General features: G+C 34.8%; 1 protein-coding gene across 1 annotated transcript; it reads right to left on the reverse strand.

Annotated features, from left to right (window-relative positions):
* Positions 1–637: 637 nt before the first annotated feature.
* LOC108354807 (cytochrome b5-related protein) lies at positions 638–7952 on the reverse strand. Its single transcript, XM_017605979.1, has 5 exons — positions 7741–7952; positions 7164–7710; positions 2395–2725; positions 1941–2323; positions 638–1876 (listed from the first exon to the last, which is right to left on the reverse strand). Exons 2-5 carry the CDS (start codon positions 7271–7273, stop codon positions 1351–1353), a joined length of 1350 nt encoding a protein of 449 aa, XP_017461468.1. The 5' UTR covers positions 7274–7710; positions 7741–7952; the 3' UTR covers positions 638–1350.
* Between the last annotated feature and the right edge of the window lie 4178 nt (positions 7953–12130).

Genomic DNA, 12130 nt, shown 5'->3' on the forward strand with positions numbered 1-12130 from the left:
AAAAATTTGAGAATGGAAACACCAAAACTCGTAACTTCTACAATTTTTGTGTTTTCATTGTCAAATTTTTACAGCGTACTTCATAAAATCTGACAACAGGTTGAAAAAATAATAAAAATCAAACATAACAAAGTTAATAAAAAATAAAAGAATGCGATTTTTTAATGCAATTTTTTAATTTAGATTTAATCTATCTCACACTATCATAGAAAGCCGAGGTAATTACGCATATTTTCATACCTTAACTGATTTGCTCCGACAAATAGTTTATTAACTGCAAGCAATTGAAAAAAGATAAAAAGATACTTCTCCGTAAGTTCAAAATTTCGGGAAATTTTTTTCGAGTTTTCGAATACCATGACGAAATAAAATAATAGGTGTCTTCTTTTTTTCAATAAGGAATGTAAAAAAATATATTTCACCCCAAAAAAATATTGAGGAATGCTCCATATGTATGTATGTAGATGCATATGCATGTATAACTGTTGATTTAATTTTTGGTACGTGGTGCCCTACCGGTTTTCTCATGTGAACTTAACCCTTCTGCAGTGTTTGGAATTTACCCCTTGCTATAATGTTTTGGGTCATTTGGAGCCCATAATATAAATGAATAAATTTTATGAAAAAAAAACGACACTTCAATCAGTTAATATTTTATTCATCACAATCAGACACTTTATCGGCAAGTGATGTGTGCTTACCGGTTCAAAGTTGCCCTTAAATACTAAATAATAATTTAGGTCATAATGACCCCGAAACACTGTGGGTGTTTGGAAAAACTACATATGTCGCCTTCAAAAAAACAAAATAAAATAAAAAACTTTTGTTTTTTGCAAAACGTAAAGATAACGCCGCAGCTTGTTTAAAATTACCTAACTCTGTAATTAAAGAAATTTTTCATGAGAATTGGGTAATTTTGACCCAATCATTACAAAAGGGTTAGGAGCTTCTTCCTTTTGCCACAAAAATCTCACAGCCTCGTTATATACAATAGGGTAGCCCTTAAAATACGAACACGGAGCAGCCGTATGTTTATGTCCACGTACAAAATAAAGACAAGGAAATTTTTAAGGGTTTGACATTTTTTTTTATCACAATAATTCGACCAAAGTTCGATTTTGAGCACCTATAACTCAGCGCATTGAAACTCATTGATATAAATTCATAAACTCGCTGAGTTATAGCTTGGCAAAGTCAAGATGTTGTGCAACTTTTGCGATACAAATAAATAAATTCTTTAAACCCTGGAACCGACCCGTTCGTGGGTTGCCCCAAGATACTGATATTTTAAGGTACACCCTAATGTACAAAAACGCTAGTGTGAGTAATTGTGATTCCGATTTCTTGATCCTAACCACGTTTAGTTTCTTTCACACTACTGCCCGGTGGTGACGAATTTGGCTTCGTACGCAGTAGCTGCTTATTCTGACCAATTATGTGTTGTAAGTGAGTGCATTCACGCAACTGTGCCTTGAACTCGTCCAGTGTTTCATAAAGTATCGGATACAGTTGTGGCAAAATGCCGTGATCCAATGTGGGGAAGAGGTGATGCAAAAAATGATCACCGAAATGTGTCAGCACCAAGAATTGTGATCCCTTAATGTCGCTACGATCGATAACTGTATCCAATTGATAGAGACCCCAATCGCGATCTTCACGTTGGGCATCGCCGTCATGAAAGATTTTCGGATCGTGATGGGCGGCATTCAAGCCGATAACGCCAAAAATGAAGCTTGCCAAACCAACAATAACAACCCACTGTCTGAGTACAGTTAGTATGGGTACGTTTGCCACCAGCAGCATGAATAGTGGTAGCGTAAAGCCAATCGCGTCGTGCCAAAATAGAATGTTCCTACGCAAGAGAGTGACTGCAATTCTAAAATTAAAAAACGAAATTGTGTCATTTTCGAAACTGCATTCGAAACCTCTCTATAACGCACCTCAAAATGATTTGGAATGGAAATATGAGCACATAAACAATGGGCTGTATGGTGACGGAGAAGAGGCGATGCCACTGGGTGTGTAGGCGCGAGTTTGGCCACCAGCAAAGCCAAGGCTCAAATAGTGACATCTCCAGATCGTTCAACGAATTCGGGTAGACGTGGTGAGACATTGCATGCAAAACGCGCCAATTGCAGAAGTTCATCAGCGAAAAATTGAAAGTATACATCTGCCAATTGTCCTTGCGATGCAAGTAGTTGTGTGTGGCAATGGTGAGCCAGGATAGCGACAAGCCGGCAAAGAGTTCAAATATTATATAGCCGGTGTAGGCGCAAGCGAATGCGAATACGAAAGTCGATAGCAAGAGGCCGAAGTGCATGAGCTGCGGGATGAAATCAAGAAATAAATATTAAACTCTTTTGACAGCAAATAATTTCAGCTATTTCAACTCACATCTGTTCTCCTTGCTGGATTAAAATCTACTTCCTTCAATTTCTCGCGCACGCGTGACTTCAGCACCCTGTAGAAGCCGTTCTCGTGCAATGTGAACTTGTAATTGCGCGGTTTAGCGGCACTGCGTACGTGAAATTTGCTCAGCATCTGTTCTGGTTTCTTCGAAATGTGATGCGATTCAAATGCTTCGGTTATGTCTGTGCCCTTTGTCCATTCCAGCCAGAAGGCACCGCCCGGATGGCGCGGTATGAAGTCGGTTAAGTCGTAGAGCTCATCTTTAATACGCCAGAATCCTTCAGCTTCGTCGTCCTTGCGTTTGGCAGCGACCCAGCTGAAAGTGTAACAATACATACATACATACATATGTATTTTAAATGAACAAAATTAGAAAGTCCCAGCAAACATTTGGAGTCATAAGTGAGTCTTTAAGGAGTCCTTTACGCTCATAGTAAGCTCCGATATGAGGGTGTGTCCCTTCCTCCGAAGGTCGACTAATAGGAGCTTAAATATATATTATCATATTGGACTCAAATACGGCTCATTTTGGACTCTTTTGAAAAACTTTTTTGGCCTCATAAATGAATCATTTTAGACTAATTTTGAGGCTCTTATCGGCCTCATTAATTACCACATTCGGCCCCCTATTTTATGTTGTTCTTTGGGTCTTATTTAACACACTATATTTGCAAAGGAATTCAGCAAATATTTCTTTCAAATAACATACATACATACTTATGTACGTGCATATACACATTCCAACACGTATTTAATAGCAACAGCTGCAGCTAAATTTTGTTAATTTTTTGTTTTCTAATTATTTTCAATTTCTGTATAAACAAGTTTAGATATAAATTTCGTATGTTTATTGTTTTTATATTGGCACAAGGTGCTGGCTCATAACTTGGATCATATGAATATGATTCCTAAAAGATTCATATAAGAGTAAACAATTTTTTTGTTTTTGAAACTCATATTTCTTACCTACCTAGGAGAACTCCTTTCGGGCTCATATATTCTGAACGCTCAGTAAATGTTTGCGGAGAGTAACTACATACATAAGTAAGTACAGTAAGTAAAGAGATATTTACGCATTAAATTACATAACATGTTTTAGTTTTCCCCTTTAGTCATCTATTTCCATTCGGAAGGAAGTAAATTTTTGGGTCCTATGTCCATTCATTTCAGGAACCGTAACAGTTACAACTTTTATTGAAAAAAATCGCTCTTTAACATTTATTTTACTTCTTAAATAGCCGTTATTTCTGACTTTTATTTTATAAATCCAAAATAACAATTATTTTTGATTTTTGTCTAAACAATTGCAAATAACAGTTATTTTTGATTTTTAACTTATATGTCTCAGATAACAGTTATCGAAGACTTTTATTTATAAAAGTCATAAATAAAAATCAGTCACCGACCTTTATTTTTTAAATCATACTTATAAAAGTCATTTGTATAACTCGGAGTAAGCTTTTGTTACGCAACACCTTCTTAACTACAAAGAGTGTTAATGACTTTTATACGAATGATTAAAAAATAAACTCGGTGACTGATTTATAAGCATATTGATGACTTTTAAAAGTAAAAGTTACTGACTGATTTTTATTGATGACTTTTATAAATAAAAGTCTTTAATAACTGTTATCTAAGACATATAACATAAAAATCAAAAATAATTGTTATTTTGGAATTATAATATAAAAATTACAAATAATTGTTATTTCTTTTAATTTCGCATAAACATTTAGTTTCAAATTTGAGTCTCGCTGAAGAAAGAAATCGGTATGTATTACTTAGTTGTAGAACATTTGCTTCATAGTGAATTTTTCCATGACAGTAACCATCAATAACTGTTATGTTCGGTCCCTGGTTTATTTTTTTATATTTTTTCTAAATGTTGTCTTATATGTACATATATTAATATGTGTATATGTATGTATGTACATCTGTATGTATGAAAAAATTTCCGTCCGTTGCCACTTATTTCGTAATTCATTGCATTGGTCAAGGTGAAACTCAGATTTTGTTCAGCACTACGACGCCAATTTATTATTCAATATTTAATTACATATAATTAAGCAAATACTAGTACTCCGTCACCGTCAAATACTAGAGCGCAACTTATCTTCGCATATCTCATCTGTTAGCGGGCCAGTTATTGTGGCAACCTGTTTTGCTATTTGAAAAAAGTGCATTCAGACATTTATCAATTCTTTGTACTAAACCAATATGAAATGTAAACCTGTAAAAATAGCAATTCCGAATATTCAACCGAATTCATATATTGGCGTAGGTAAAGTTTACTTGAGTTGAAGGTTCTTGGCGACAAAATTAAAAAAAAAAAACAAAAAGAAACTGTGAATCCTATTAAACCTGTTCTCTTGCGGATTTAATGAAAATATTATGCTATGTTTCAAATAAGGCCGTCTGTCAAAGTAGCTTTTAAGATTTATCTGCTCTTTAAATACAAACTTTGTTCTAAAAAAAAATTGTTTTTGAAGGGCAGTTACATTTTAAGACCTACTTGAGTAATATATTTGAAGATTTCTGTGCGATATTTTGTATCAAAGCCAAATTTACATTTCTTACTGAAATCATTGCTAACTTTTCTACAAAAAATGTTGCCTTTTTATTGCCATCTCCTTAGTAAATATTTGTGCGAAAAGGACAATTAGAAGGTAACATTTTTCGGTAGAAAAGAAAACGCTATTAACCTTGGACTAAAGTTTAACCCTCTTTCATCTAAGGCTACCTTGAGGCACGATAAATTTTTCAACAGCTGATATTTGTTTTGGCGTTAAAAACGTTAGAATATTTTCGTAGGCATTTTATTGGCTTTGTTCTCACTTTAGTGTCAAAATTTAGTGAATTCAGTCAAAGTAAAACTCTATGAACCAAAAAATCAAAGTTATATTCACTAGTGTTGCCGCTAAATATGAGTACATTTACCACTTGATACTTAATAATACACCACTGTGAATTATCTAAGCATAGACATCACAATTGAGTTATTTATATGCATATATGTATAAATGGTCACCGTTAGGTACGAGCTTATGTACACCCGTTCTATTTTGCTGAAGTTCTGCTATATATACAGCCGTGAATTTGAACGGTATGGTTTTTTGCATATGAACAGTTAAAGAGGCGTCAAGCTCACAAATATTTTTAAAGCGCAACGCGATATACGCATCGCTAATAAAGTTTATTAAAGTTCGCTAAAAAAGTTGTGTGTTTTTTTATTGAAGTCGCCCCGACGGCAACAACTAGATTCGATCTAAAATTTAAAAGTAAGGCCCAATTTTAGATGAGCCTTTTAAGTAGAGACTGTTGATTAACTTAAAAAACTAATTTTCAAATCATATACTTAAACTGAATTTAAACGGAAAATATTGGGCCTGATGAATAAAAACTAAGCAATTGCTTTTACATAAATTTTTGGATCCTTTCCTAAAATGTATTTGAATAAATCAAAACCTATGTATGTATGTATATCCGGAAAGCCGAATGTATTTTGTCAAGGCACAAAATTAGTTGTTTTTTATTTGGCAGAACCTATTTCCTTTCGGAATGGTAAGTTTCGTTGATTCTGCTTTTAATTTCCCTGCGTGGATACATTTTGTGCAGATCCACAGTATGTGGTTAGGAGAATGCCCAAACACTGCACGGACGAATCGACCCATAAACCATAATCTCATTATAAACATATGTTCCGTTGGGAGAGTGCTTTGTGAAGATTCGGCTCAGTTTGGTTGACTCTTTGTTATCCTTTAGATTGAACCTTCAAACTTATTTAAGATTGCATTGTAGTTGGCCCAGATCCTACTTCTGTAACGTTCGTTGAAGAACTTCTTTACCTCATCTGCCTTCTAATGGCAGGGCACTTGAGTGACCTTCGAGAACAGCCTCGGACGCGAAGGTCTGAAAAATGCCCGCCTAAAAGATTTATTTGGAAGTGCTCCCAATTTTTCCAACAGGGAAACAAAGGAATATTTACAAAAATGTGTTTTTCAAGAAATAAAATATACAGAGCTTTTTTGTTATTATTATTTTTATTTAATTTTGTCGTCGTGAATAAGTCCCCTTTCAGACACGTCAAGTCTTGAAAGCAATTTTTTCGCATTCTCTTTTGTGTTTTCTATTTGCTTCCACACGCGTCAACTTTAATTGAATTCAAGTCCTTGGTTCTTTAAATGGGAAGCAACGAAAAGATCAAAAGAGACAAGAAAACTTGAAACGAATTGACGGTGCGGAGGTATCTGTACTCTTCCCCTCTCTTCTCACCTCCTTCGCCTACGAACGAGCTGACTTGAAAGCAAGACTTGACGTGTCTGAAAGGGGACTAACTGAATAGAGTTAAATATCACTCATACGCACAGTTGCCCAAAACGAGTTCTTTTTGGTAGGGTTGAGCACTTCGTTACGAATGTTTGTGTTTAGTGTGGACTAGAATTGGGAACGGGATTAAATATTCAAGCCCGATTCCGCATATCCTGAAACTCAAATTTTAAATCCCGAACCCGCCGATCCCGACAGTTTTCAGAATTCAATTTTTGGAGGTATTTTCAAATCTGCCCAGCTTACGTAAATCTTAGTATTTTTCCGAAATATTTTGGTGCAAATCTTAAAATATAATAGACTTTACGATTCCAATGGGAAAATAGTGCCGATTTTTTTTTTTTTTTTTGTATGGGGAGTGATGCAGTCTAATATACATATGTACATACATGCACGAGTATGGATTCATTTGCGTTCAATTAACTCACCCTTCGCAAGTCTTGATCAACGAATCCCGATAAATTGGATATTTTCGCACTACGCTCGATGTCATCCAGTCTTCCTGCTTGGTCACATTACTCACGTCACAGTTTCCCATTGCGGAAGCCGTTATTCGTCACTTTGCATGCACTAATGGTAGGCACACCTTAATCCTGGCGGTGCACTGCAGTTCAAGCTGCTATTTATGTATAATAAACAACACGTTTATAAACGCGGATCCGTTTTTTAGTTTTGTTTAATTAAAACAAACAAAAAGAAGCCAACTAACAAAAGCGATGACACAGAGTAGGCAATATTAACATATGTACATATGTATGTATGTATGAAGTATGTGTGTGAAGTTTATTGGAATTGCAAATTCGCGAAGGTCAATGGTCGACAGCAATGATAGCAGCAGCGTAGCACCGGGGTGGCAGTTGCGCTTCACCACTATGTATCAGCGCAAACTAGTGGCTTTCGTTTCGTATTTCTGAGCGGCGTTTTCTCTGTTTATCTGATACGTCACTTAATACACTTAAAAGCGATTGAGCGTTGAACACGAATTAATTTTTTGTGCGCTTTTTGCTTTAGTTCTCGGTTCTGTGCGATGCGTTGCGTTCTTCTTTATTGACTAAGCATGGGCGGCTGACCGAAGCACGCTTTTGTTTGTCAGCGCATCAGCGCACCTCAGGCGGTCTGTGGGTTACAAAAAAGCAGCGCAGTAATCGCAATTTTTACTCTCTTCCACTCGAGATTTGTTGTTATTTTTTATGGCATACTGTAAATATAAATAATTTTATATGTGATTTGTATGTTTACAGTTTTGTGCTGATAGGTTGAGCGCCGTTGCTGCCAAACAAGAGATTAGAGCGATATTATTGAGTACGAAAATGCATCCGCTTATATTTTGATTAAAATGCGCCAATTTATCGACTGCGTTGCATTCGCAATCTACTCAGAAATGCTTTGTTTTTCTAAATAAATAGCAACAATAATAATATTTTGGCGCTTACACTTTTGCAAAATGATTGGCCCAGCTTCTCCTCCAATTTTTGGTGTGCGTCGTAGTGTTCTTACACGAATGAGGAGACGTACAATTTTCCGTCGCCTCCAAATGGCAAAAGGTTTATAAGAACCTTTTCAAGGCAGAAAAACATGCAGAAAACATGAAGGACTCGCATGGTTCGGTATCTCTTATTTTAAATTACACTGCCAAGCTATTTAATTTTGCATCTCATTCTTGAAATTCGAGAGGACTGTGCAGATCTGATGACATTCATAAAAATGCCTTCTATATACACATTGTTAGATAGATATGACTTTTAGAATAGGTGGTAACGCTTTTCAAAAATATTTTCAAACTAACATCATTTTAAGTCTCTTTCGTCTAAAAATGAGATCCATATTTCAATTAACTGAGGAGTTAAATTGAATTTGGTTTTTCAAATATGTACTTGATAAATTTTAAATAAAGCCCTTCTTAACCTATTTCGATTTATAAACATCTTTTAGTAGTTCATTTAACTTAATAAATGATTAAATAATTGAATTTAACTTTTCAAACGGGTGGTAACTCTCTTCAAATACTTCGAAAATATTCTAGGTATTCAAGCTAAAGATTTCTTAACCCTCCTTTGTTTGGGACCCATATTTTAATATTTAAACAATTTAATTAAATTCGAATTCTAAAATAGGTGGCAATCCTTTTCAAAATATTTTCAAACTAAAACCATCGTAAACCTCTTTCGTCTGACACTCATATTGCTATACATAAATTACCTAATTGCTGCAATTCAAGTTGAATTTGATTTTTTCAACATGTGGCAACCCTCTCCAGATACCTCAAAAATATTCTATATCTTCAAACTAAACATTTCTTAATTCTCTTTCGTTTGACATCCAAATTTTAATATTGCATATAACTTGTGTAACATTTAATTAAAGTTGAATTTTAAAACAGGTGGCAATCCTCTTCAAATTTAAGCCTTTTTAAATCTCCTACGTCGGTCAGCAAAGTTGTGATATCTTTCTAAATGTATAAAGCCTTTTTAATCAAGTTTCACTTCAATTTCTTTTTATAAATTAGATGTTGCTCGAACTAGGGATAGAACCCGGGCCGTACAGAGTGGTAGTATGTATCTCTAACCACTCAGCCATAGTATGTAAACATAATAAAATATAATCATAAAGAGCTCTAAGCCGCATGCATATAAAATGTTTAATTGCTACTTTAAGTGCTCACAAAATAACCTTTAGGATCAAAGTCATAAATAGATAGACTACTTGTAGCGTTTGAAAAACTTCAATATCTTATCCATTTGCGTATATACGTATGTAGTTATTTAAAACCCATATAGCAGGGTGAGCAATCATGAAGTTTATATGAGCCGAATATCGATTTTCTAAACGTTACAAGGAGCTGCAAAAGCACAATTATTTTATTAGTACAACTGAAATAAACAAGTAAAATGAATCGTAGTTTTAGTGCATCCAAGTATAGTTAAAAAATTATCTGATCTTACTTTGTTTTTTTAGAGGGGTGTAGGTTAGGTCGCCTGCCGCGGTGTACTCTGGATAACGCTAAATGACCAAAAGCCTGAACGGTTTAGTGAGCATCTTATCTCCAGGCAGGGGCGTCGAGTCCGCGTCTTTTTCGAGCAAAGGATGGTAGACATAAAATAAACCCCCACGAGGTGGGGTGTCCGTCTAGAGGGTGTGAAGAAAAAAATATGATGGTGCAGGGAGTCAGATACCTATTACTGGTGGTACTATTGAGCAATTTTTCAGGCTTTGTAGTGGAACCCCAAGCTACGAATGCTACTGGAAAGAAAGCAGGCCAGCAGCCGTAGAGAGAAGAGGATCCCATATTCGGAGTATTTCATCGGAAACGCTTCGAACGACGACGATTCGTTGGCGTAGACAGGCAACGTTGATGATATTGGTCCCGAGGCTGAGATATTGTTACTCGGTGAACCGTTCCGAACTTCCACTTCTGTGGCAGCCCACCTCTAGATGGAGACCAAAAAGAAGCTTAGCCGATATCAGAAGGATACACGTCCCATCGGAGATTTATCATCCTTCAGAAATATTTTTAAATATTTTTATGCAGATTTTTTAAGCTTAATCTGTTTTATCATATGAGGGAATTTTTTTCAAAAAGTTCCTTAAGAAACTATTTTTATTAATAAAAAACTCCATTTTTGGAGGTATTTTCAAATCGATCCAGCTCACTTAAATGTTAATGTTTTTCCGAAATATTTTGGTGGACGTCTTAAAATATAATAGATTTTATAATACCAATGGAAACACAGTACCGCGTTTTTTTTTTTGTTTGGAGAGTAATGCAGTCTAATGTACATACATGTACATATGCATTATATGTGTATGTGTATGTTTATTCGTCAAAATGACATCCGCCTTATTAAAGCTTTAACAAAAATGATGAGTTATTCAATAAAATTTTGAATTAAAAATTATTTATAAGAGCGGTATGCTAGATCTACACGTTGATAAACATAAAAATATTCCACGCTGACTCTGTTTGTGCAATTAAATAACCCATTTGGAAGGTAGGTAAGCACCTTACCAAATAATCCAAGTTCTCTTTCACATTCTAGTACCAAAATTGTTATCATGACTGATGTTGTCTATCAGTAAAGCACAAAATGAATACCTCCAATTTTTGCCTTACTAAAAGAAGTTGTAAAATAATGTGCCGCTAAAGCTACAACCGAACGCCGAACTACGCCGAGCTTTCGACGGATATACTTTATTTGGCAAAGCGGCTATGTCTGATACCAGATGTATAATCTAAATTACTGTTTCCATAAGGCGGCGAAACCTTAGTTAAAGTAAGGGAAATGGTAAGGAACGCCGGGAGCTGGGTATGTTGCTGTTAAGGCATTATTACGTGCATATATTTCCTACTGGGATGTATAGTATTTAATAAGTACAATAATTTTTGTCAGTAAAATAACCAAATACAAATAATTAGTAGAAATTAAATTCTATTGGCCAAGCATTAACTATGAAAAGAAGGCGGGTATAAGTAAATGGTGACAATTTTAATGACGATTGCAAAGTATTTCTTTGGATGACAGAAAGGCAGATATTTATATACTATTTTTTATATTTTTAATACGTATGAGAACATATTTATTTATACATATATTGGATTTCGGATATCTTAACTTTCATGGTGTTCAATATTTCAAAATTTCTAGTTTGCTGTATCAGCATATGAACGCAATTTTATTTGCTGTTACAACTAAGGGAACCCTGATAACAACAAACAATTACAATACACATATTTATGCAGTAAGTACATACATACATTAGGGTATTCGATTATTCGGTTTCTTTCGAAAACCGGTTTAAGAGATATTCGAAAAAATGACAATTTAAAAAAAAAACTGGTTCTCCATTTTCAAATTAGGAAAATACCGGATACACTGGTTTTTATTTAAATTTTTTCTCTACAGTAACACTTGCTGTTAACCAGAAATCATGCCCAAAAATATATGACTACTAAAAATAGGTATACCTTTAATTTAGAAAACATTAAGGCAAAATAAGTTTCAAGTATTTTGGATTACAAGTGAAACAGAAATGAGTTATTTAGTGAAAAACTCACACTTAATGGAGGTTCACCGATCTTAACCTTCCTTTGTCGGGAAAAACTCGAGCTTGTATTTCGAATACAACATCCGCTGAAGTAAAGAGGCAATTCATCGGAAATGAATGAACACTTTCGTCAACTCTCACCCATTGAATACTAGCGTCGGATATGCCCTTTTCCTGAGATTGCCATTAGATGGGAAAGAAGACAATATGTAGTCTATTCACTAATTTAGACAGAGTTTAGTAAGCTGCTGCAGCAAAAAAAGTGAAAGATTTTCGTTCGGTTTTCCTTTTATTAACCGTCTTCCAAAAAAAGGAGGAGGTTATCAGTTCGTCGGAATATTTTTTTTTTTTT

Source organism: Rhagoletis zephyria, unplaced genomic scaffold (genome assembly GCF_001687245.7).
Source record: "Rhagoletis zephyria isolate East Lansing unplaced genomic scaffold, Rhagoletis_zephyria_1.1 Rzeph_scaffold_00159, whole genome shotgun sequence".
In the NCBI taxonomy this organism is placed as follows: domain Eukaryota; kingdom Metazoa; phylum Arthropoda; class Insecta; order Diptera; family Tephritidae; genus Rhagoletis; species Rhagoletis zephyria.

What these genes read in the sequence shown, in the direction of transcription:
- LOC108354807 (XM_017605979.1), bottom strand. Translation starts at nt 7,273, where the DNA reads ATGGGAAACTGTGACGTGAGTAATGTGACCAAGCAGGAAGACTGGATG. An exon ending in TTGATCAAGACTTGCGAAGG is followed by an intron (nt 2,726 to 7,163) that starts GTGAGTTAATTG and finishes TTACACTTTCAG; the next exon opens with CTGGGTCGCTGCCAAACGCA. An exon ending in CCATTCCAAATCATTTTGAG is followed by an intron (nt 1,877 to 1,940) that starts GTGCGTTATAGA and finishes TTTTAATTTTAG; the next exon opens with AATTGCAGTCACTCTCTTGC.